The 27,882-nt window shown below is 33.6% G+C and overlaps 1 protein-coding gene across 1 annotated transcript; it reads left to right on the top strand.

The window, feature by feature from the left end:
* The first annotated feature begins 50 nt into the window (after positions 1–50).
* On the top strand, positions 51–27,768 carry LOC124529914 (meteorin-like protein). The gene is made up of 5 exons (XM_047103851.1): positions 51–335; positions 23,068–23,279; positions 23,387–23,677; positions 25,463–25,649; positions 26,369–27,768. The coding sequence occupies exons 1-5, from the start codon at positions 241–243 to the stop codon at positions 26,583–26,585; spliced, it is 1,002 nt and encodes a 333-aa protein (XP_046959807.1). The 5' UTR covers positions 51–240; the 3' UTR covers positions 26,586–27,768.
* Positions 27,769–27,882: the final 114 nt, after the last annotated feature.

The raw sequence follows: 27,882 nt of genomic DNA, 5'->3' as shown, positions 1-27,882 counted from the left end.
CTGTAGTAAAGTGGTGATACCGTCTCTATCATACCTTGAAACGAAAGTTAAGTTTACAAGTTAGTACAATTTGAGGACTGGAGTAGGGTTGTCGTTTTCGTGCTTATCTTTACGTTTTGTTTATTTGTGTCAAAACAAACTAAAGGGACAAATTATGAGTTTGATAGAGAGAACATTTGATGCGATGGTGTTGTGATATTAGTTTTCGTGTAATTTAACTTGACTTTATTTAAATCAAAAATGGGTCCAGCGGCAGTGTTTTGGACTGTTGTTTTGGGCTTGATCTGTATTGCGGAGGCGGGAACGATTGGTGATCAGTGCGACTGGACTGGCAGGTACGTACTGTCTTTGAAGACTTTGTTCTATTTATATAAGATTTTATGTATAAGCATTATTAAGATTAAAAATTTATTGTATATTAATGATAAATAATATTTTATTTTATCAAACACCCAAGCAGTAACAATAGGCTTTACGTATGCTTATAGAAAATTTGAAATATACTTTTTGCGATGTTTACTTTTGATATACTTATTTCATAAGTAACTAATATGATATTTAACTTATTGGAATTATTTCAAAATATCTATTTAACGGTCTTAAAAAATACTAAATAAGGCATAAAATAGAAATACATAACCCAACTGGAATTAGTCTTATTAATAGAAACATTATTAAAAAATACCTTAAGACATAAAAAATAAGGTTACATTTTGAATGAAAACATCACAGTTTTTATATTCTATACTGGTTTTTGTTTATGGAGATTCTTAAATCGGATTTAATAATACAATGTAGATACGAGTATATTGTTATAAGCTCACAAGAATGTCAAACGTAACATAATATTATAATAATTTAGTCTTATAAGATCATCGCTCAGAATAATTTAAGATCATATTAAATGGATTATAAAAAAAATATTGTAATTTATTGATCTAATAAGATATTAAAAGTGCTTTTATTACGACTGAATTAATTTTTATATTTTATATTATCAAGGTTGTATGTTAATAAGTAGCAGTAATCCATAAGTATAAGGAAACATTCAGGGTTTTTCCGCTACGCTGCTATATTTGGGGTTGGCAGGTACATGTATCATCTGATGCAAGGCAATGTTTTTAAATGTGCTTTTATTCAGGCAAAGATTGCTGCAGGAAAATTAAGAAACTCAGTAATTCTTGCTTAGATTAGATCGCGCGGTACTCTGTTAAAAGCACCCTGGGTATATCCACTGAACCTATAACCATTTTGGATCAGATTATTGTTTACTAGGTGTCGCACGCGGCTTCGCTTGCTTTTTAGGGGGTCGGTTGTCATGTTTTAGCCTATGTCTTTTCCTAAACTTTGTCTCTTCTTAAACTTCAAATTTTCTTCACAATAAATTTCATCAAATTCGGTACAGTGGACAGACAGACAGAATTACTGTCACATTTATTACATTAGTATAGGTTTATAATGTCGTATTATTTTTTTTAATATTTGCTGAGGTATATTCTTATATAGTAAATCATACGTATTGTTTAGTTTGTTAGTTTGTTTATCACACTGCAATTTATTTCTATTATAGATATAATATCAATATCACATTAGATAAACAAGACAAATAAAACGCGGGACGTGCGTTTTTGAAAGTATTTTTTCACAACAAAACCCTTCTAATTATATTGACATGACATAGAACTATATCAAATTAAGAAATTATTGTTTATATTTTAATGACAATTAAGTGTCAAAAGTTATTAAAGATATGGCGCGTAAAAAATGATTCGCTGTTTTAAGTCGTGCAATAACAAGTCCGATACTTATTCAGCTAAAATTTATGATTACGATTATGAATGCAAAAATACAGATAATATCTACGAATAATACCATATGTCAAGGTTTGTTCGATATTTGATATTTAAGTATACATTAGGACTATAAAATACACATTATGCAAATTTGTGAGATTTTCGTGTTTTGTCAAATCATTAAAACGTTTCATAAGTAGGATATAAATTCTTTATAAGAATTCTTCGTATGGGTATCTAAGCCTGGGGCGCAGTCCAATTGGCAATTTGCTTAATACCAAGCTATTTCGTACACTTTTTATATTGGTTGCATGCTGAAGATCGACTTAAAATTGTGGCGAAGTATTTAATAATTTTAAGGCGGTAAGATTAGGTTCGTTTTTCAAAAGAATAAAATTCGAACGATTCGTCGAAATTCTAAGTCATTTAAACATTTATAAATGAAGTCATTAATAAAAAAAAAAAAACGTATCATGTAAATTTTGATCGATATAAAATAGTTTACAACGTTACAATGTCATCTATATAACGTCTAATGATAATGAGTTTAGCAATGCTTAGGCATCAGTCAACACATCAAGAACATTTGGAGAAATTAATTTAATTGCTATCGCGTTCCGGAAATGATGCTTGTGAAGGGTGATTACGGAACAAAATCAACAAGTATGGTTTCCCATATATGTATACCCATTTCATTGGGGTAGCGTGGGAAAGCTATGGAAAACTGTTCTCGTCCACCCTCCCTATTTGAGGACACGTGACCCTTCCGGCTTTAAGCGGGGGTGTGACTATTGTCTACAATGAATTAAATAATAAAAATGATATTGTTAACTACAGCTCGACTTCTATTCAAGTGATTTGCTGAGAGGCTTTGTGTCTCAGTTATTGAGTTTGTTATATAAACATATTTATATATTGATCATTGTACCTAGTTATGTATCAGATTAAAACTAGCTAAGGGTTAACGCAATTAGCTAACATAAACTCGCAATCCCTAATGTTTGTGGTGCATTGACGAAAGAATGAGCTAATTTTCCAATATAGATAATTATGATGACCATTTACCATAAGAATAACTATTTGCCAATCAGCTTTCTTATTATGATCATGACAAATAAACATCATTTGATTTGTCTGATAGTCTTAATAAAAGTTAGGTACGTATCAAGTTTGGTCTTACATATTATGCTAAGATAAATAACACGTGCATCCTCAAATAACTAAACGAACAATTAATCTAAAAGATGAGACGAGATATGAAACAAAGCGGCGCTAATCATAAAGTGCTCAAAGAATGCAAGAAGAACGTTAACGCGTGAGTATATCAGTGTATTGAGCAAAAAGTACGAGTAAATTGAGTGTCAATGGACCAGCATTGGTCTGTACAGTGGGGCTCAAGTTCATACATTAATATTTATTAGGGAGGACGGAGGGGTCCGGGCTGTTTATTATAATATCCTCTATTATGACGCGTTCGCACGATACGCTGCACTGATTGATAAGTAGCTACGCTAAATTGACAATTTTACTACGCTATACGTAACATCAACTATGTATACGTTATAGGTACCTCTGTAAATGCTATGTAGAGTAAATAGTAACAGCCTCTTGATATCCCACTACAAGTCTAAGGCATCCTCCCCATCGTGTTATTGAGAAGATTGGACATTATTACAAATTAGTGGGTACACATGATATTTGCCTTCAACTTCAAACTCATAATTAATAATTATGCATGTGTTTCAAGGACTGGATAAATGTTGCTGGATAAACTGCGTTATAAAACACTATCTATAATACGCAAATGTATTACTAAATTAAAGTTTTTACAATGATCCTAAAGGGCTGCTATAGCTACGTGGTTAGGGTACTTGGAATACCACTCGAGCCTTAAAAATATCATTACATTCGGCTAAATAATTACGTTCGTCAATTAAGACATACACGTCGACATATTTGAAGCAAGTTAAATGTCTTATTAATTTGCCCCATGCACTTACATTGTATCCCAAGCTGCAGCGGATGTGCGTAATATCATTATGTATGCGTCATGCATGTAAAAAAAATAACATGAAGAAAGTTAATCAGCTTAATGGAAGCAAAAGATTATTTAAATGCTCAATCCTGGCGCCAGCCTACAAATGATTCTCGGCCTTTAACAATGGCGGTTTCTACATAATAGATAATAGACGATAAGCCACGACAAAAGCGACCGTGCTGACATCATGACAAATACCAGTTTTTGTTACTTGACTAAATGTGCCTACATCCTTGTCTCGTGCCACGTTTTGTTGCATTTTAGATACAACTGGTTACAGAGATTTTTTATCAGATACCAACGTAATTGTGCAAAAGAATAAATTTATAAAAAATAATTTAAGTGTTGTACTATTTATATTTGAAATAAATGAACTATGAATGAAATATAGCTTCATTCTAATATCAGTGTACATGATGTAAGTTTATTGTATATAATACGTTAATGCGTTTTCTCGATGATGTAAAAACAAGCGAGATATCGACGCAAATGACAGTGTCTATGAGAGTAAGCAATTAATCAAGTCGATCTTAACAAAACCAACGGCGGAAGTCATAAACGCCTACCACATACTAAATGATCTTGTTCAGATAAAAGCGTTGATAAAATGTGTTTGTGATTTTTTTGCGGTTTTACTTCCTGAATTTGACCCATATTTTGTATGACCACGGAGCGCGGATGTGGCTATCTGTTTACGTAGTGCACGATAAAACATCAGATGGTGCGTAGCGCACGTCATGGCCTTGCAGTGTGTAGTCAGCCCAGGACCGCTCCCCATATGGCAGATTCTGTATTAAATAGAGCATTATGTCGACGCCCTGGGTTCCGGGAAGTTTCCTCAGTTCACTGTCCTTATGTTTACTGTAGGTACTTGCCTTTCATATAAATATATTTGTCCGAGTCATTAGTGATTCCAAATTGATTCGGCAGTTCATGGGATCGCGACATAGGGACATTTCACATGGGATAAGCCTGGGAACTCCGCGCTTCGTTCCACTAAGAGAAAACATCCATCACATGTTGCTGGATGAAATCACTGTTATTTTTAAGCGACGATTGTTTTTATTCGTTCGCCAATTGGGGGCAATCAGCGACACGTGTTCCGTTCGAGACGCTCGCCTTAGGCAAGTCTATTGAGCTCATTGAAACTGCCGTGGAATCAAACAATTTGTTACGAGAATAACTCTATTTATTGGTTATATATACCTGAATAAAATATGCTTAATTGTCTATAGTAAAATTTCTAAATGAATTACGACATACATGCTTACTTAACAACTTTATTACTACACATAGATATTGGTGTAGGATTTTAATGCGAGTTCCCAAGACACTTGATGGTGGCGACTATTACTATCATCTTTCGGCTCACACTACAGGCGTACGTAGAAATATTTTATGATGTGCTTGAAGTTCAATCACAGAGATAACATGTCTGGTGTTACGGGCGTGGTAATCGAATACAGTACGCCACATGTCCACCGACAGTAATGGGCAGGAATTATTCAAAGTGATTTTTTACGCATTTTATTTTTATATATTTCATTCATTCATAAATATACTTTAAGATGATTAGCATAAGTATCATTAATTAGTGAGACATGCTATTGTTAGTATTTTTATTTGAAAATATAAAGTGATTAATTTATAATCGAAAATAAAACCTCACGTTTTATTGTTGATTAAGAATAATGATTTTGGCCTAGTTTGAGAAAGAAGTTACAACAGCGCTGTCGTGTTTTATTTGAATTAATAGCTATGTCTTTCTACTTGGTGTTTATACTTTTAAACCAAACTACATTTTAATCCGAACGTATTATTCAAAAGTCATATTAACTGTGAAGGGAATATATATGAAGGTCAACAAATAAAATGCCAAGTCGCTTTAAATTAATTGTTCAACCCTGACAAGACAGACTTTAATTGAGGTGATATTTCATCCATTATAATATGCACTATTTAAAGATTGATTTCAAGTATGTTCCAAAAATATACGATGTGGAATGAAAATTTCATATATCATAAGCCTACAAACGGGTCAAGCGAGTATTTATTTCTTTTTCCAATTAAAAATCTTTTAGTTATGTGTATTTATAAAATATAATTGCGCGATAAAAGTTGATCAGTTCCTCGATATATTTTATTCAAAGATAACATAAAACGAAAAAAAGCAGTGTTAGGAATACAGACATCGAACATGGAATCCTTTGAATGAACTTTAACTAATTACTGGCGTATGTAGGTCGGCATTGTATCAACAGGTCAGATGAAGCTGTTCTTTGTTATGTAGTTTATTTTTTCAATTTGTTCACGGAGACGCTTGCGCTGCCTTACGGTGCTAATTAAAGATCTTACAACAACTATCGATCTACGACTAGTAACACAAGCCGAACGATCGGTGTTGAAAATTAATATTTATGTTTCGTGCAGTTGCGGTGATAGAAACTCAAATACCCAATCTATCAATAATACTCAAGTTTCTAAAATATTTTCACTCTTTGTAAGTGCGAATAAAATAACTCAAATATAAACCTGTTGAAAAGTTATCAACAAAGGTATAACTATGAATATTTAATGGCTTTTGAAAAGAGAGAATTTAGTCCAAAAAATTCGGTATGCGAGATCAGCAGGATTCGTTGAATAATGCATTAGTGGTGTCTAGAGCGGTTATTATAGAGGATGCGCGGGCGCGGGCCTCCGTCGCACGAGCTGCATTTTAATGTCTCTCAATCTCCTCGACACAACGACGATTATAATAGTTCATTTTTGAAAGATTCAAATCAATATTTATACGCTGTGCGTCTACCACTGCCTATCCGGAACCATGCTGAGAATAAATGATAATATTACCTACAATATTTGTTAACCCATTTGAGAAACTGCTATTTTATTGTTTCAAGTCATGGCGTCCTACAACTTTTTTTCTCGGCAACAATTCGATTGTTAAGACTTTTGAATACGATAATATTTCTTGTTTATGTAAATGACTCGAGCCGGTCTTCGTATACAGCATCAAGCTATTATTTACTTTACAACGTGGCGCGTCGCTAATGAGGCGGCACGGGCTGACGTGTAACTTGATTCTTGTCATGGCGTCCCTCCTGGTTAGCCGACCTGATAACTCTTGCGGACAAGATTTATAATGGATCGATGCTCATTATCTCTTTCGAGTAAATTAGCACAATCATTCTCTCTATTACATTGCACCAAAGGATACATTCAAACAGCAATCATTTCCTACCACAATTATATCCAGCCAGAATTGTTCATGTACGGAAAAATAACCATTACCGTAAACGGAATATGAAATCTCTTTGCATCCATTGCCATTTACAATCTTCGCTTATCTGGACACAATAAAAAAAGACGTGAGTTGGGACGACCGATTATAATGTAAAAAGAGCTTCGCGGTCGTTCCATAACCGATTGCAAATGGCACCCGCCCGAGGCTCCAGTCCACCATTTATAGCGCTTTGCAATCTCGGCCGCTAAAAAATAAGCATGAACTGATTTCTTTAACGATTTGATATCTAGCTATCCTTTGCGATGATGGTGTGAGCTCAGAGATACGACTGTTAGGGATACTTAAATTAGTATGACAAAAAAGGGTTGCGAGCTGCGGCTCCCTTTTGAAATGCCTACGCGTAACGTAGGATCGTTTTTATTTTGTTTATATAATCAGTGACAAGGCACCCTATTATATTGAGTTTCTTTGGTTTTCCACCTTTGTCTGTATATATAATCGAGATCAATAGGCGTTTGTATGTTAAATATGATTGTCTAATAAAAAAAACTCTTGTTCTTAATAAACGGGAAAGTGACTACGACCTTTGAAATGACTTCATTCGGTAATGATAGATAAGTGAATGAAAATATTTCAGTTCCACTTAAGTTTTATCAATAAAAATGCTAATGCAACGAAGAAATACATTTATACCACGCCTCATAGATTATGAACTAAGTAAACGAAACTATTTGTACATATATAAACTCGGAATCAAAGATATATTACGGGTGATAGATTAATTAAATTATTGACTCTTATATGTTAATATAAATGAAATGCACGTTTTCTAGGATAAACTTATTAGGATTTAGGCAGAAATTTTAGTATCATATAAAATAATGCCTTTATGCCACATCTAAATTTAAAGAGACCTTGATATCTCATGGTATACATTGAAAGAAGAAACGAAATAGATATTTAATAAATTGTAACCCATAACCAACATGTGCTATCTAGGTTTTAATGTACTTATATAAACTTTTCTAAAGAAAAGGTTTTTTTTTTTAGTTTCAAAGTACCACATCAATGGCTAATATATTAACTTATCTATATTATATTAATTCCTTTTTTTTTTCAATATATATAACAGTAGTTAGTTTATGTTATGTAGAGAAAGAGGTGAAAAGTGTCATAGAGTAAAGAGCACTTTAAAATTTTATTTAAAATCTCGTAACTCGGATTATTTCCTGTCGCTTTACACTTTAGTAATCTTGACTTCCCCTTTTAACGTAAATAATCGGTTTTCGTGTTAAATTGCTTAATTCCACTCGACTACACAGCTTTGCTCTTGTAACCCGATATAACACGCAAGTGACATTCGATACGCAGAACGACCGATCGTTTAAAATATCTTTATTAAATATTATAAAAAGGTTCTATTGGATTGAAAATTAAAAAAATAAACACTTCTCATGTTAATTTGCTGACAATGCTCTGTATTTGTTTATTGATAGTGACGTTGATTCAAAATAATAGAATCCTTTCTATTATAACAATATAATCAGAATCTATTTGATCGTTCTGGATCAATATTTTTTTCTTAAAGTAAATATTAATTATACACAAGTTCCATCATATTGAGGGCGAAGTGTAAGATATAAAATAACAATGTAAGTTACTTTATAAAGGGATGTGGGAGGTACAATACCCAAGATAGAACTGAGTCATCACTTGAATTTTTTGAAAAGCATTACCAATTTCATATGACTTTACTAAATTAAATTTTTTTTAATCGTCTATTAATAAAAACTTTATATATTTTTATGCAGCACTCTTACTTAAACTTAACTTACTTAACAACTATTACATCACAAAGACAGTCATCAATACTTCTTGTTATGATTTATTTCTTTGTGCGTTACATAAGTTTATAATGGAAAGCGCTTCCTAATATTGCAAGTATTATAGTCTAAGTATATTATATTATATGTACTATCATCTCACCCCGACTTTATACGGATGCATTTTTTATAAAAAAAATTAAAAATTTAACTACAATATTAAATAGCTGCGTTATAACATTGATGTACATACAAGTAAATTAAATTATTGTACAAAATTGCTCTTTATATAAGTGAAAACCGCATCAAATTCCAATTAGCGGAAATAAAAAGGAATGTAGAAAATGACTTTGTTTTTTTTTATAACTTATTGGTATAAATCGATTAGATAATAAAATCTTAATGAAAAAGATGTAAAGTTCAATATTAACATACCACTTTCAATCACGTGAAGTACAAATCGTTGAATCGAATTCGGAGCTAAGTTTTAAGATGAATTAAGCTATAAGCACTGGTGTTGAGCATAGATCACGTAGCGAACGGTCAGCGTCCATTCGGATTTATTAGACCGGTCGGCTTACCTCACAATAAGAAAGCCACGATCATGCTTTTCACACCTCCGTATTTGAGCGGAGATTTAGCGTTCACGCCTCGTGTGTGTCTACCCCTAAAGTTCGCACCTCAACACATAGCGTGTGCCCACTATGTAAAAGCATTCCCTGTTTATATATTTGTTAAGGTGCCTTCCAAAAATATTTAAACTCACATATCGTATTGCAACGCTGAAGGATGTTAATGTTTATTATTCTTTGAGTCGGTTCGTATTTACAAATATTGTTATAACTGCTATCGATTATGTTCTTACGTAAAGGTGTGTTCATACACGCAATCGCAATTTTACAAAGATTGATCTATTGTGTTCTCGTCCGTCCTTCGTGACTTGATCTCGAGGCTGTGTTGTCAGGGAGTACGATTGTTGTAGTGAAAGTCAGCATTACGAGCGTTTTGCGTGTTACGAAAACTCTATTAAGAATCGAGGACGACAATACTTTTTGTTCTTTCTAATCATGAGAAACGATATACAATAGTTTACGGAATATAATCGATAATACATACGATCGCAAGAAACTGCAGTGTTGGTATTGCACCATTACTTATGACGCTGGTGATCAATGTGATAAATACAAAAAGAGTTATTAAATTAGAACAATTCGAGAGATAAGACTTCAAAGCGTGTAAGCTCGTCAGCGACATTGGAAAGCGATTCACGTCATAAAATAATGTCTTCATTATCAGCATCGCTCCTGCTTCGCGCTGGAGTTAATCAAAATTGCATTACTCGTACGTTCATTTGGTCACGGTTTGAGGCGCGGAGCGATGCGAGAAAAAAGTAGCAATAACACACCATACATACGTGCTTTTATGATTGATGAGAAGCTTAACATTGAAAGGATTATTTATAGTCGTCGGACGTAAAATCACAATTGCTTTTCGAAAAATCAATATTTATTTAGCTCATGAAATATGCCGACACGATAATTTACGCTAGATCTGAGTGTTCCTCAGTAATGGTAAGCTGACGCGTCCAATGGCCTGATAGGTTGAGGTGTAGGCGGGTTCGAATGGCGCTTGGTGTCTAACGAGCTCTGTAAACACACACTGGCCACTACTGACACAAGTATATGCTTGACGCGCAGCCGGCTTTAAATACACAATATACATTCCGAGTAGTTAGAAAAGTCCACTTAAATCAAGACGGTGTTTCATGTTTACACTGTTTGGTTGGGAAGCATATTATGTCTTCTACATTAAATCTATAAACCCGGGTTATATGGATGCCACTGTTCATATGAATATTATCAGCAGCCGTGACTTTGAAAAAAGAATAACAAAGTCATAAATTTTTATGGAACATAAATTTCACTCCATTAAAATAAAAGGAGACGATAAATACTGTCACAGGCCGTAAGATTTAAAATCAGTGTTGCTAGTTTTTAAAAGCACATAAATCTTTTAACTGAGTTACTTATTTGATAGTATTATGTATATTTTTTTATAAACAATACATATTAATGGGCTGTGGAAAATTTTGATATATTATGAAATAATTAAATATATGGATTACTTATACATTGATTGATTCATTAATAATAATAGATAATTTTGTTTTCAAAATCTGTAATGGAAAGTTGTACACTTGTATTTTAAATGAAATATTAAAATTAGTTTCATTGTAATATATTAGCATTATATAAATATCAAAGATGCCATAAATATACATGTATACATATTTATATGTATGTTACAATTTTTATTTGAAAATAAAATTGTGTTACATAAAGTGTGCATATGAAAAATATATCGATGCTTATAAAAACTAAACATGTTTAAATAGGATCGACGTGGGCGCGAGGTTTTGTTTTTTTTTTTATTTGGAATCTCGACACAAAGGGCTCTTTGTGGTCGCCATTGTTGTTGCTTAGTGGTCTCTAAATCCACGTAAGAGTTAATATTCAAATAATTGAGACTATGGCAAAACTCCGATATTTATATTTAGCTTAAGAGCAAGATAAATAAAATTTCACTAACAAATAATATTCACTTAAATAGCATTAAAATATTTAAACATCATTATATTTTTCTTCTTTTCGAATTTTGAAAATCTTCCTAAACGGTCATGAAAACAGATATTATATTCTGGGTCCTCTGTATTTCAAGTGGCATCGTTGTAAGATACTTGTTTAGTGAGAATGTATAATTCATAAAAAGATCAATTAAAAAGCACAACAGTGAGGAATATTTCTCAAAACAGGTATACATCAGTGCGGTCATTATTGTCGCTTCACTGATATGAAATAGGATCTTGTAGGCAGTTCACTTGTATTATTGAGAGGCATTATACTCTTCATATTTATTTCGTTCGTTAATCTTTTCTACAATATAAGAATCGTAGTTTATAGCATCTATTAAATGATAACGAAATATTTTATGTTTTGCGCAATTATTAAAATGTAAAAGTTCAATCGATATATATAAAACCTCCTTTAATTAACGTCTTAAATATCGAATTTATTATTTAATAACGCGGAAAGAAATATCAGTAAAGTTTTCCTTTAAATAAAACCTGTATTTAGTCGGCACTGGAATCGCATTAACGAGAATACAGATTTATACAATTGATTTACTCATAAATCTGTGGCTATAAGTTGCTTATTGTTATTTATGTTCAAAAACATAAAATGTAAAAATGAATTAATACCTACATAATGTTTTTTTTGTAATACTTTATTTTAGTTAGATAATTTTTTATTTTCTTTATTTTAACAACTGTATATTCGTTAATTTAAGAAATACAAACGACAAATTAGCACACATTACAAGAACTAAGTTTAGAATGCTTAACAAAAAGCTTTTTTTTAAACATCATAATTCAGGTTGGTCTCATTTAAGACGCACTGAAATTTCGCGATTGATTATGATCGTCATTAACTGTAATTATCAATCGAAATCAATTCTTATTTTTTGAAAGGAAAATAACACTCTAATGAGATATTGTTAGGCATAACAATATAAGGACGCGGAATGTGTCGGCGCTGTGCTGGTCAGTTTTGCGAAATCCTTATTGGACGGTTTGGCCGTCATCTCGCCTGATTTAATGACTTTGGTATTCGCGACACTCTAATTGGGTATTGGGTTCCGACCAAATTTAGATTCGGCCGTCATTAAAATATTTATATTTTTAATTTAATGTAACGTATAGCCAAATCATTCTACGAAGTACATCGCATCGTGAGATTTATCACAAACATACCCAGTATGCAAGTTCCTAATAGCAGGCCATTATTTATAATCGAGACATTTGTGGGTCATTTGAGTAAGCATGTTAAGCTATCGATGAAAACCTACCGGTTTATTCGAATTTGATCTCTATAAATATTTTCCTTTAATTCATTCTAAAACCGTTCAAATTGCGACATTGTTTCCCTTCTAAATCTCCTAGGTTGCATGGCGGTCATTTATATTAAAGTAACTGCACTGACGTAAGATATAGTACTGCAATTATAATTTATCGTGGGTGTAGAGCTGTAGAATTAGATTTAATGAGGTCGGTAAATCAAACGGAATAGAGTGCGGTCGGCGCGTGCCACAAGGTCGGTCAACTGAGGCGATACCAATCCTTGCCGCTACTTCTCACTCGCGGCCGAGTCGGGCGCGGGCATTATGCCTCAGTGTTCTAACGTCTAACCCGTTTGCCGAGCTCTTTTCGTCATTGCATCGACATCGTTACTCGATACTTACGCACGTGCTCTGTAAGGCATTGCAGCCGATTCGACAACTGGATCCCTCTATAATAATATTTAAATCGGACGCGACAAAAACTGTCCGCTACCAAATACAGAGAAGCGCATTTAAATGAATTTGGTTACCATAAAATCTGAAGCCTGTTAGCCATAACTTTGTACAAATACGGTCCCAGGAATTGAATATGGCCTGCGTAATTTACCTGCTAATTACACGAATCCGTTCTATTTTCGTAACCGTTTTAGAATATGCAAAATATGTCGTTAATCTGTAAAAATGTTGAGTTAGTCATATTACAGGATTGCAAGACTGTGCATATTTAGCGAGTTTGCGTTGGTTATGGCCGGGGGCGAAGTCTGTCCGGGGCGTAGAGGTCCGTTAAATAATAACGAGCATGTACATGTGGTTCTACCAAGCTATAAATTGTCCGCAGCCGCCGGGCACGCGGCACGCAATCTCAATGCGGAAAATATAGAGGCCAGTCCGTACAGCTAGATCGAGTTTACAACCTCTGGCGACTGGACCAGGCATTGTTGTTCTAGCCGCCTTTTACAACTAAGTATCTAAAACCGCTTTCGATCCGATATCATTTAAATTAATGCACCTAAAGACTAACTGCGTTTAATTTCGTTTAAGCAAATATAAAACTCGAATATTCTGTTTATATTAAATAAACAGTTTCGTTCTAAGACAAAATCTAAAGTATTTTCTTTTTTATGTAGGATACTCTTTCGTGCTGCCGATTCATCGGGGCTCTAAATTTTACTTACTGGCTGGTTTCGACTTCCTGGCGGTCCATTGCTACATTCCTCAGCATTGTCGCGGTCGTGCTCCGTTTACGCCACATTAAAACAATTTATTAACTCTGTGGGGTATAGATAGTTACTAAAGTGAAGTGAATACAAAACAAAAAAAGTGAGTTGTTTTTTTTTAAATAAAATTTTCTGAAAATAATGTTATCTGTAAATTTGCTACCATTTGGTTTGATATGTATATTTGCTATATTTGTACAAATCATACTTATAAATATAAAATATACATATAATATATAATATACATATGTATATATCTTATAAAATGTTTTTTTCTTTGCGATTGAGGTCTTATTTTATTTAATAACATTAAGTAATAACGTCGCGTCATCATTTATTAAGTCTGCGATTGTACAGCTAAACATTTTTAATACAAATTGTCAGTTACGGTGAATTATGAGTATTTTCTTTGATATACCGGCATGAGCTCAAATTTAATTAGGAAAGCACAGCCAGCCTATATCTCGATTAATAATCGCAGTTTCACCGCTTCGTGAGATTTATCACGATGTGCACTCGCCGCTGTCATTTTCGTGTACGGATAAGATTTACGGTGTTCATTGTGTCGCCTGTTTATATGTTAGGACAACTATTACAGCACAAAACAAATTATATTACATCTATACTGATATTATAAAGAGGAAAACTTTGTTTGTAATGAATAGGCTAAAAAACTACTGGGCCGATTTAAAAAATTCTTTCACCAATCGAAAAGTTACATTATCCACGAGAAACAAAGGCTATATTTATTTCTAGAAAAAATAAGGAATCCTTCCTAAAACTTATGTAACGTAACCCAAGGTGGTAAAAAAACTTATGTCCACCCGTGCGAAGCTGGGACGGGCCGCTAGTTAATAGATATAGGAAAATATTGCAAGGTATACTTTTTAAAATAAAATAAGTTTTAAAATGTGATTTCCTAAATCATTTTATCATTACATAGTATAAAACAAAGTCGTTTACCGCTGTCTGTCCATATGTATGCTTAGATCTCAATTTTCTTAATTTAATAGATAGTTTTTCGAAGGTTCTTGTATATTATACATGAACAATATACCTAGTTCAGAAATATTGATAATTTTAGAAGTTTCTAATGTAATGTCGTAAATAAACAAATTCTGTGGTATATTTAGTATCACTAATGCACCCGTGCTAAGTCAGGGCGGGTAAGTAATGGATAAAGAGTTTTTATCTGTTATTGTCTTAAACTTAGTTTAAACAATGAAGGAGAGTCACGATCGAAATGAAAACGAAGATACAAAATAGATGTAAGTGAAGTAAATGAAAATGTAAGTGATGTCTTCGTATTCTATTCGCGAAGCATACGGCTCTTTCTCACGTCTCTTTTCGTATTCCGTCTGTGATCGCTCGTGTGAACTACATTCGTATGCGGGCATGGGGACGATGTAGCTATCTATCTATTAGGTTTTATCTATGTCAATAAATGTCCATTACTTTAAAACTAGGTACTCGAAAATATCGCTTTCGAATTTCCAAAAGCAATCTAAAGGTTACGAATCTTTCGTAAAGGTTACGAAAGCCCTTGAAATTCATATCGCCTTAATTTTGTTTCAAAATTAAAAGAAATAATAAATACAACTTTTTTAATCGATTAACCATGTAAAGATAAGTGAGGTCTTAATTTAAAAAAAATAAGGTTTTCCGTTATTAAATTTATAAAAGGCCTTAATTAAAGTTTATCTTATTAAAGATAAAATTATGAAAAAAGCGATATGACAGTTGAAGTTTTTTTTTCTTTAAATATCAAAGCTGGTACGTCCTGATAAGGACTACGACCTTTGTATTTTCAACTTTAATAGCTCTTTTGTTTTATATTATGTACACATATGCTAGGTTTTGATCAAACTTATAATTATATACCACATTTTAGCCACATATTAAATATTTTATATTTAATATATGTGGCTTTAATTTTAATAAGTTGAGATGCAACTGTTTATTTCACCTCGAAAAAAAAATATTACGAAATGTAATAATTTTATCGAAACAGTAGGTGGCCGAGGCGTCAGAAATGACACTGGTCAAATCAATATATTGACAAACATGTAGGATTGGCAGGCTGACAGCTCTGACACTTGTCATTTAGAACGTGTGACCAATTCTTATCGAGGTACTGACGGAGACGAGATGTTTGCTCTAGGCTCCAGGCACGTTTACCTTACCTACTCATACATATAAGATAAAAAAAAAAAAAAAAAACTATAACTTCACTCGTATATAATAGAAAGTTTTATTTAATTATAAACGGATGTAAATTGTACTTTGATTCTTGATCATAATTTTAACTTTATTTTTTTTGTCTTTTACAACACTATGGATTTTATATTGTGACCACATTTGCGTTTTTTATTGGCTGTGAAAAATTGTTATCATAAATTTATAGCGGTGGGATCGTAAAATGATGTGGATCATTTGTAATCATTCCCACGAGTGGCGTGATCACGCGAAAGCATGTGATCGCCCAAAATGATTGCTATCACCTTATCAATAAACATTCCCATGCGATTCATTCTTCGTCTCAATTTTCGTTTATTTGCATATTCAACAACAAAAATATTTGCTGAGAACTTGATAATATTTAAAATTATTTTATTCTATTAAAACCTGTGTACATTTTCAAGCACGATTATATATTTAGGACCTTATTATGACTGCGATTTAAATTGTTCTCGAAAGGGTTTTTATCGCACTTCGTTTGTTAGTCATTATGAAGCATAATTTTCGTAAAACTTTTCATTCCACGCCAAAGAATTCCCTTCTATAGCCAAGGAATTTTATAAGATCAAGTGTAATCATGAAAGCATGTGCTATGTTGAGTGCCCTCACTACGCTCTAATTAGATGTTCTTCAAATTGCGCGTAATTATGCCGCAAAGGGTTTTGTTCACGGGTGTTTACATTTTGAAATTTCCTTGTTTTTTTTTTAAATTATAATAATGTTGCCATTTTTGATATACTATTAAAATATTATTTAAATAATAAATTAATAATATTATATTGATTGTCTTAATATATTGTCCGATTTAAAATCCCACGTCCGTATTACTTATCAAAAGTTTATTTTTATAAGTATCGCTAGGTCAGCGGTAGGTAAGGCAGTTTGTTTTAAAACGATTTATTTACAACGTCTGTCAACTACACGATACATGTGCTGCGCTGGCGCCGCGCCGGTGACGTCGTCGTCGCACATGCGCACTCAGCCAAATTCGTGTTTCATTTAAATAACTAATAAAAACATTCTTTATGATTGTTCGTGCCACAAAAAAAAATTATTTATGATGACAATGGAATGCAAAATAAATTTCATTTAAAATCGAGTCATGTTAAGTGGTACTAATTTAGCGTTTTTAGCCGTCTCATTCTACTGGCAACTTACTCTGTAACAATTCCAATATGAATGTAAGCCTTGATTAACAATATAAGTAAGTCATTCAAATAATTGCGTTTTTATTTTATTATAACTGTCAATATAAATTGTATATCTGTACACAGATAATCGAGTTATTTAACATTAATGAGACTGAATCAGTTCCTTTCCGTTATAAGTAGTAAATAAATTAGTCACGTACATACCACCGCGACTATATGACTAGTCTTGGTAGCGTGTTTATACAGGTGATACTGGAGGCATACCAACAGTAAGCATTAATCATACATAAAAATGTCTTCAATACCTTTACAACCAGTAACTATTTGTACTGATGCTACAAAAAGTAAAGTAACTCTCAAATATTTACCAAAGCTCGCCTTGTGCTCTAATGCCCAAATCTAATGAGAAGAAGCCCATCTTAATCCATGAGACAGAAGGTGAAAAAGAAACCTGGGTGCTGCGCAATGGACTGCCTGGCTTGTGGTGGTCAAACCTTGAACCAGACGCTCCCTTATAAATCTCTACGATGGAAGAGGAGATCGTAGAATATTCCTTACCAACCTAAAGCGCTTGTTGTGTTGAAGAGAAGTGGAGGACTAGAGGTACGAATTATAAACATAAATGAACCCGCTTCTTCAGTTAAATATCGCCAACTTTTTTCTCTTGTATCAATATATAACCATAATATTTTACATACGAAGTTAAATTATATTTCTTCCAACTGACGGTCAAGATTTAGATCGCGAAGTTAGAATGAATCTCTAGACGTGATTTGTGAGGTGCAGAAAATAATAATCACGTATAAGTTGATCGGTGACGGAGGGACGCCCACACGCCGCCGCCCCGCACGAGTTGCTCCCATTATACAATCAGGACGAATCATCACTACCATTTTATACTATTACAGTGCTATCAAGATCTAATACACTTGCAGCGTATACACGTTCTGTTCTAAACGAATCCAAACCAGCTCTCGACGTAATAGTCTAGCTCGAATATAGTTTTATCTAAATGACAAAATTATTGAATTTGATGTGTATAATAGAAAAATGGCAGCAAGTAATATTAATTATGTATGTATAGTGTATACTTATTATAATAATAAAAAAATCATTCAATATTAGTCTGTTATAAAAATTCTAATTTTAAATTTGAATATTTAAATTTAAACAGATTATAAAGGCTGTATGGAGTAATTTCAATGCCAATGTTTATTTTACCTGTTACAGAGACAAATAATGTTAAATTTATTTACACTATGACTTTATATTAAGCAAGTACGTAGGTAAGGGGTTGTTTCGATCTTATGTGAGTACGAAGGCTCAGGTTATATCAACATATGAATACAATACAATGAAGATGCACGTGCGCTTACGGCCGCGACCATTGTCTGATACCACCGAGATGTATACTAAACTAAAGCTATAACAACACCATTGTTTCACGGAAATCCGTACATGCTTTGACACTTACAATAAATTGGACACATGTGTATTGTTTTTATGGGGAGCCATTATTGCTCGAGCACTTGACGGACTTTTTTATACGTGACTCAGAATACACGGCCGTTACGAATTAATTTAATATTTTGACAAACAGATTTCGAAATTCGAATGTTGATTCATTTTTGAATTAAGTAATGAAATATAAAAATGATACATATATCTTTTTTTTTTCGTTCGGTAAGGAGTTTATATATAGTGTACTTTTTGTCTCCTTCCCTTTTATTCGTTGGGAAGGAGTTTATATTGTACTTTTTATCAATATATCAGTATCATAGATTATAAAAAAACAGTCATTACAGTGCAGTATCGTAACAAAATCGTGCTCGCTTCAGCATTGAAGCTGACCTAAAAAATATCGTTTGTGCGCTGTGCCATTGTGTGGGTGAGTTTGAAAGCCTATAAATCTCGCCGCGGTAAGGCTCGTGGCGATGGCGGGGACAAGAGACTTGAAATCGTATCGGCCACAATATGTATAACCATATCCGCCTCGACTTTGCTAGATTTTATCTCGCTCTCGTTTATACCGCACCTACCTATTAGATGTATATATTTATTGTTTTATATACATTATTTATGACTTTGTAGATAGCATGATAGAATTATGCAAATACGCTGCAGTTAAAACGAGGTCTATATAAGTATTTACATACAAATGTATTGCGAGTACAAGTAATATATTTTGACTTTCTGTATTGGAAACTACAAAGTTGATATAAAATACTTACATGTTATAATCATTTGCGATATTTTTTTAATAAGCTGCAATCTGTGGAGCGAGTAAATATTGCGAATTAACGCGGAATATTATGTTAGCTTGCGATGGCAAGACGCGACGTATCTAAGGCATTACAATAATAGTATGGCATGATGATATCGAGTATGGTAATACGCTACCGGAGTGCCGGCTTGGCGCGTGGGCAGAGCGCGGGCGCAGCTCGTGTCTTCCTTAGGGTTGCCATGTAATCAGAAATAGAAAACAATTGTTAGCTACAAGCACACAACATACCAACTTAAAAATAAAACAATTAATTTGAAATTAATTTATAGCGTTTTTTATTTGTGTTTTTATTACTTTTGTGATTTCAATAAACAGCTGCCACTAATTTATAATATACAATTAATTGCAAAGATTTTCCGATTTATCGAAAGAAATATTTTCTTTTATATGATTGAGAGGTCATATGCAACCCTATGATGGATGAAGGTTGAACGTACGACTCATTGTTATCTCGCGTCAGGTTTGGGCGAGAATAAATAAAAGTCTTCGTAGAAAAGATATACATTTATTTTATTATTCTAGCGCGACTGTTGTAACTGTGATAAAGCTTTATGGGACTTTTTGTGGAACGCTAACGAACTTTCTTTACAACTCTCAATAAGGAGATATGAAAAATATGCTTTCATACAAGATTTCGTTTATACGAGTGTATGAAACGATTTTATGACACCGATAAGCCTAACTTACTTAATCCAACTTCACATTGCTTTTATTAATAATACAGTTGATTGTTCAGGCAATTGTATATACAAAAATATACTAGAAACTAGAAAGTAGTATCAATATATAAAAGTATATGACATTAATAATGTTTCAAGTTTTATATAAAACTTTGAAAGTGGTTTGTTAAATATTTATAATAAAAAAATGCAAACGCAAAATTTCGAATTAATTGACCATTTAAAAAGTTATACGTCTCTCTACGATGCATAATTAAAACATATATTAACATCTTTATTTAATTGGTTAGGTTTCCCCCAAACATTTATTACGATAGAAAAAACTTTATAATCGACCAAGTCTTTTGATATTTTATCTTTTATCACCCATACGTTAAAAATTTTGAATTTATTGATTGTAACGATTCTATTTCGTCGTAAAATAACAAAGGCGTTATAAAGATAATAAAATATCTTCCAAAAGGTTGTAAAGACCAATTGCGCTAAGAAAACCATAAAGAACATTTTAAAAACCCTCAATATTTTTCACTAACATACATATATTTTGATACAATACATTTTATATTAGTAATTTATGCAGATGCATTAAACATCTACATATAAGTTGCTTAGTCAAATTTTTTTTGTTTAGATAAAGCTTCACCACGCGCATGAAGCTTTTAGTCCGTTATCGACGGCAAGTCATTCGTCAATAATGACCAAAGATTGCTTTGTATTTAAACTTTTCTCTTCCTAGCACGATTTGTAAAAAGCATATTATAATCTGGAATATATAATGTCTCGTGAACGATGACACAATATATTATTAAGATTATTTTCAAGAGTAGATAGTACGTTTTTTTCCTTTTACAATCTTATTTTTTTTTTCACAAAATTAGCATAAGTTTTGTTTCCAAGTCCATTATTACCTTGTTTCTATCTAGCACAAATATATTGTTCAACGACCTCGTAATACCAGTTTTGATATCGAGCTTAAACACAAAAGCTTAGACTTTATCGCAAAAACACATTTAGACCACAATTCTAGTATATTTTACCGGGTGAAAGATTTAAAATTCCGTGTATGTTTGTAGAACTAACAAAAAATGTGACCACTAAAGACGCGGAACAACCCATGGCAGTTAACACCCCTCACGTAATATTTTTTGTTTGTGTTCAGAAACAAAAAGGTCTATGCGGTTTTTACGTAACATAGTTTTTTTTGTTCGTGTTTGCTTTGGCGCGTTGATAATGTAATGGCGTCAGGGATTGACAATAACTAAAACAATTTTTTTTTATTCGAATGAAGTATCAAATGATTCTTAAAGTTATGGCAAATGTTGCCATTACGCAACTTTATTAAATATTCAAACAGGGTTTTAATTAAATTGCCAATTCGTAATCAATCAAGCTATAAATGTTTGCAAATCAGATCTTGGTAATCGTAATGCCGCGTAATCTGCAAATGTATAAGGATAGTGCTACATTTCTCGGCATACTTCTAGTTTATATACTTTATAGGAGGTTGTTAACCCGTGACAACCCTTGCATCCACGTGTGTTGGAGCCTTTACGCAATCTCACAGGATAATAATATTTTAAGTTTCATTTAATATCCTAACATTTTTGTGAAAATATAAATTGTTTTAGTTTAATGACGTTTCTTGTAATAGACGTTTTAAAATTTATTGTTTCTATTAAAATTTATGTATCGTGTAAGTAATGGGTTATTAAAATTTCGTCCTTATAATGGAAGTCATAAGAAGTGTGGTATGGAAAGCCCTGCCTAACCGACGACCACTTTTTTGTGTCAGACCATAATACACGCACATATCTCAAGATTCAGCCCATTAGGGAGGATTAAGGAAGCCCTGCGATGACGTGAAAGTATTAAGGATGTGACTCGACGAAGCGCATTCTATAAAAAGATCGAACAAAACGAAAAAGTAGCAAGTTTTAAAATATTAAGGTCCGTTTTTATGAATTAATTGACAAAATAAAGAAAAAAAAATCGTAATTTAGGTTCGATTTTTTATTCGAATTTCAAATATTAGTGACATGTAAGATATCGACGTCGATACCTTATCTGAGCCCAAGAACAACTTCCTGCAATGCTCACTTTTTATAAGTGAAATACTCCCCACAGCATGCGCATTTACAATGCCATATAAATCGTTACTGACTCAAAGGCACTTCAACATGACTAATAAAGAGGCGTCGGACAGGCCACACATACAATGCATTTTACATAAAAGCCTAGTCGTTTTTTATGACTGTCACAAGGCATGTAGAACCATGCATGTTATCTTTTATAGCGTGCCCTTAATCGTATATTTCAGTTTTATGTTATGTTAGTGCCGTGGGCAGGGCGTGGGCGCTACTCCAGAAATTCTGCCCACGTGTCAGATGTAAGATTTGAACGGACAATTGGCTGGAGGCAACTGTAGAGGAACATTTCGTGATATATAACAAAGAGATCATATCTCGAAACAAAGTATTTAACTTATACTACCTACAAATAACAGATAAGGTATAGGTACCTAAATGAACGTTGGATAATCTTATAAGACTGTACAATTATGTGTTTTAATGTTATAAATATCATTGTAATATAGCAAAATAATTTACGTCTTTTCGAATTGGGTTTCTTATATATTTTAATAAATTGAAAAAGTAACATTTCATTGTTTCAATTATTTTTAAAAGTCTTTTCTTTTATTATAGTGGATTGACATCGACTGCGGAGCGTGGCGTGACACCGGTCTACCTCCGTTGCCGGGAGGGCAGCGTGTCGTGGCTCTATCCCCGGGGCGCACTCCGGCTACTCTTCAAGCCGCCGCTGCCAGCCGACGAGCGCGACTTTACTGTTTGCGTCCGGGTCATAAGACGGCCCGACCCGCCTGATCTTTTCCATACATTGCGGCAAAATAAGACAGGTAAACCAAGACTTCCGTTAACATTTTGTGATTACACGGTGGCAAGAAGGATAAATAAACTTTTACATTTATGATAGGTATATGTTAAATAAATTAATGTTTCACAGAAGCCGCAGATCGCTTTCCAGCTCGTATCTTTGTGGAAGGCGTCCGAAGACTGGTACCTCTGTATGCGCCCGACGATGGCGATGTCCGAGAGCTGCGGTGTTTCCACAGCCGACACGGACAAGCCGCGTTGTACGTCGAAGCCGAACCGGAGGAGGGAACTAAGAGACGAGTGGCGACGTTCAAGTATGAGGCCAGGCCGCTGGTGAGGCGACACTACGACCCCGCCACAGCTGACTGCAGACCTTGCTCTGAATCTGAATTAGAACTGGCATTCTGCACAAGCGATCTCGGTAAGCATTTACTACCTACAAAGGTATAATTAGTACCATTACTTGCAAATATAGAAAATACGTTAATTAATATGAGTGTCTTTGATATGACTATAATAGGTAATATTTTAATATGCAATGCTAAATGTCGTTCTTAATTCGAATAGTAATTGACTTTTCTATAGTTAGCCTAACCGGCGTTTATGGTAGATATTACACCAGCGCGGTAATGAGCCAGCTCGAAACCAGAAGTGCTGTGCCCTACTGAATGTTAATAAAGCTAATACAATTTCAACCGCACTGCAATTTGTCGCTATAATTTCAATTTCTCAAGCCTTAAATTAACTTTACAATTTAAATTACTTTATTCCTTTGTGTGACTTGTTAAGAATTTGTCTTTAACTTGGCTGGTTATTGGAGGAAAATTATTTTGCTTAATAATAAAAAAGGACATGATTCATTTCGTAGTAAGTACCGAGTCGCCGTAAGCTTCTCGGAGCGGACACAGATTAAAATGCAACCCGTACCGGTCTCAGTTTACGGAAGCTCTTATATATGCAGGAGGAGTAGGATGGGATGACTACTTAGATTCAATTTACGTCCATAATAAGCAAAGTGACAAGTACAGGATAAACTAGTCTGAAGGCACGCGACGCGGCGGGGAGTGAGCGTGGATATTTTTTCTAATCGTTTGATAGATTATAATGGTGGAGTTATGTCATAGCTCGCCCGAAGTCGGAGCGGTGGGCGGCCGTTATTAGCCGCCTCTAGCACGTATCATTGAAATTTCTGTGTGTCATCCTACATAATAATTATTATTATTGATATTGTTTGACTGCGTGACATCGGGCAAGCGAGAGTAACCGCGGTTGTTTGGTAGATGTTTACATTTATATTACCTTTACATTTTTTCGTATTTTTTTTATATTTTAAGAAACAAGTCTAAGTATCTATACGCAATATCCTTCTAGGTATTGTTTTAATTTGTATTAATAGTTGTTTTTATTTTATTTTGAATTCAATCAAACCAAATTATAGCGTATGAATAAATAATTCATGAGAACATAAAAAAGCCGAATGATACCTATATTCTCAGTAGTATTGTATTGGGTCAGGAAAGAGACATATGAGGCTCGTTAGTTAAAAGGCTTGTCAGTAATTACTCCTCGGGGCGGGGTTGATGACCGTTTACTTTTACAACTATTCACTTATCTCTCCCAAACAAAAGCGACTTATAAAAAGCAGGCAAGTGTCTACATTCGCTTACTCATAGATAAGCAAAAAGCAACGGACAATGGCTACAGTATCTTTGGAGATAACGAATCTGTTATGGTCAGTAGTTTAGTTTTTGCTCGAGGACAATGCTAATAAATTTTGCATATCAAATTTTACATTTAGCCTTTGGTTAGGATATAAATTATTCCGTAATATTCAACATTTTTGGCAATTAATAATAAGCGGCAGCTTTATACGAATAAATAATAATATTACGCGTCTCGTTTAATGGTGATTGGGCGAGGTCGTACCTAGAAAAGGTCGCTAAGAGATCAATTGCTGCTTATAACAATTACTGACAATGTAAATATTTATCCCGATCTGAGTTTATCAACATACGTTATGACAATGTTAAACTGAAGTAATCAATATTGCTCTTTCGTATAAAAGCTTAGATTTGTAGAGCATATGTTGTAATGTAGGCAGCCTTAATGCAAAACTTTTATGCTTTAAGTCAAGTTTTCTTTTAGAATGTTAGGAGGTAAAAAGGGGTTTATAGAGGTATTTGCTGACAAATGTATAATTCAACAGTGTCCCGTGGCGTGATCGTCGGTAGCGAACAGCGGGAGGAGTTGGACGCCACGCAGCTAACGTGGCGCCTTACTAAGCTGCTGCGAGCCACCGCGTCCGCCGACAGCGCCAACAGCGCGGACAGCATCGACGACGCCGGGGGCATCGGCGACATCGGCAACAGTCTCGACGACGACCGCTACTACAGGTGAATACTCACAAAACAATACATTATCATGTTTTTAAATTCATTTGTTTCGTTTGAAATTAGAATGGAACAACATAAATTTACAACATCCATGACAGTTAAACCGAGTGATAAACGATTAGAGAAATAAGAAAGTTTTTATTAATAATCGCTCGAAGCAAAACGCGTTTTTTATCTCATTTTTAATTATCGTAGATCGATCATTAATTTGCCAAATAACTCGGTCTGCAATAAACGCTCGAGCACGTCGATAATAGGCTATTTGACAATGCGAAAAATAAATTGTGAATTATTGTAATCAGTGTATATTATGAGTTTAAAAATGGTTATTTACTAACGAAACTTGAAAATAATACTTAATTTATTGATAAATCAATAAATAAAACTGCATTTTTTCAAACGTTTGTCACGTGACACAAAACGCTTCTGATTGGCCGGGCTTAAGATGAAGTCACTTTCTTGTAAACCTTGCTTTTCTACTATATGTACCACAGATTAAAATACAGCAAAGTGACGTCACCGACCCCATTGCAGCGCCATATTGTCCAAGTAGCGTTTTCGCGCGTTATTTAAATATGTAATTTTTAATATGATATTTTTCGGCAAATATGTACTAGAAATAAAAAAAATCAACTTTTACTGGGTTCCTTAACCTCTAATCAATAATATAAAATGGATTTTAAGAACCAGTCAAATAGCCTATTGTGAATTGGTGGTAGGTACGCGACGGAGAGGCGGCGCCGGCGCTCGCTGCTGGCGCACGTGCAAGTGTCGGCGGCGTGCGGCGCGGCGGCGGGCGCGGGCGAGTTCCTGCTGATGGCGCGCCGCCGGCTCGGCCGCTACGCGCTCGTGTGCGCGCCGCGCCTGCACGACTGGCGCGCGCTGGTCGAGCGCCGCGCCGCCGACGGGACCGCGCACTGCGCGCTGCAGCACTGACGCGCCCGAGCGAGTCACCACTAATTGTAAATACTAATGAGAGTATGTGATACTACCACTCCGAACGAAATTGTAAAAATAAAATGTACATAAATAATTGAAACGAATTGAGCCTGCTGCCGCTATCGCCGAGAAGCCTACTATTCTAGAAAGATCAGAAGTATCAATTTTGTTCGTTATTCGATATCATCATTATGGAAAAGCCATCAATGCAACACGAAATAAAACACTGTAAATATCGTTTTAAGAAATAATTACTTTTTAAAAGACAATAAATCAAATGAATGTGTATAAATATATTGTAGGGTTACCAGAACACACTATGAAAACCGGTAAATTTAAAAAAAAAATCAAATATATTTTACTGGATACGACATGAGTGTACCCAAAGCAGATATGGTGTGTATTGGTGACCCTAAAATAATAAAATATTTATATCAATTTGTGCACAATAATTCATATCTGTAGTTTAAGTTTTTAAGTCTTCACTTGCCATAAAGCTATGTACACTAGAAAATTGTATATTATAGCATTTATTTTATAATTATCATAAAAGGTATACCGCAATACATATTTATAATTATTAAGGAAAATGTGGTCCAGAGTGCCAAAATCTGTTATATTTAGAATTTAAGGTTGATCTCAACTGTGTACATACGTAAAAGTTAGATGTAATGTAACAAAGAGAACTTTTATAATCTGTATTATAATTATTATGACATAAGTCAAAAATAATATTTTATTTAAAAATATTTTCGATCATTAGTCTTCCTGTATTAAATATCTTTTTAAGAATATTAATTAAACAGCTGCAAATAAATACATTTTAATATAAAGTAATTATATTATTAAAAGTTAATATATTGCGAAATATTTCACCGCTTAGGCGGAAATAGCTTCCTGTTAGTGCTTCCAAGGAAGAAACTTGTATAAAATATATTCTTATATACATTTACTTATTGTATTTAAAAATAGATGAATTATTAACAGATAATATATAGTTATGTACAAATATTGTCAACAATATATAAATTTATATGATAGGTGTCGATATGTGATATAGTTATATGACGGAATGTTGTGTGCCTCAGGTGTACATGAGTGTGAAATGTGTATTGAAAGTATATGTTGTATAGGTTGATATTAAACGCTGTTGAATGAAATAAAATAGTTAAAAATAAGACTGATTTTAAATATTATTCATTAAATAATCCTTATCCTTAGTATTTATATGTGACTATACCTAGTGATTCATTATTTGACATTTATATATGTATTACATACGTTTGAATCATCA

The sequence above is a fragment of the Vanessa cardui genome, chromosome 5 (assembly GCF_905220365.1).
Source record: "Vanessa cardui chromosome 5, ilVanCard2.1, whole genome shotgun sequence".
Taxonomy (NCBI): domain Eukaryota; kingdom Metazoa; phylum Arthropoda; class Insecta; order Lepidoptera; family Nymphalidae; genus Vanessa; species Vanessa cardui.
The sequence above is the reverse complement of the archived record's forward strand: the minus strand, read 5'-3'. Positions and strand labels throughout refer to the sequence as shown.

Bases quoted from the DNA above. Each gene is read 5' to 3' on its own strand.
- LOC124529914 (XM_047103851.1), top strand. From the start codon at position 241: ATGGGTCCAGCGGCAGTGTTTTGGACTGTTGTTTTGGGCTTGATCTGT. The intron at 336-23,067 runs GTACGTACTGTC...CTTTTATTATAG, and splicing joins CAGTGCGACTGGACTGGCAG to TGGATTGACATCGACTGCGG. The intron at 23,678-25,462 runs GTAAGCATTTAC...ATAATTCAACAG, and splicing joins ATTCTGCACAAGCGATCTCG to TGTCCCGTGGCGTGATCGTC.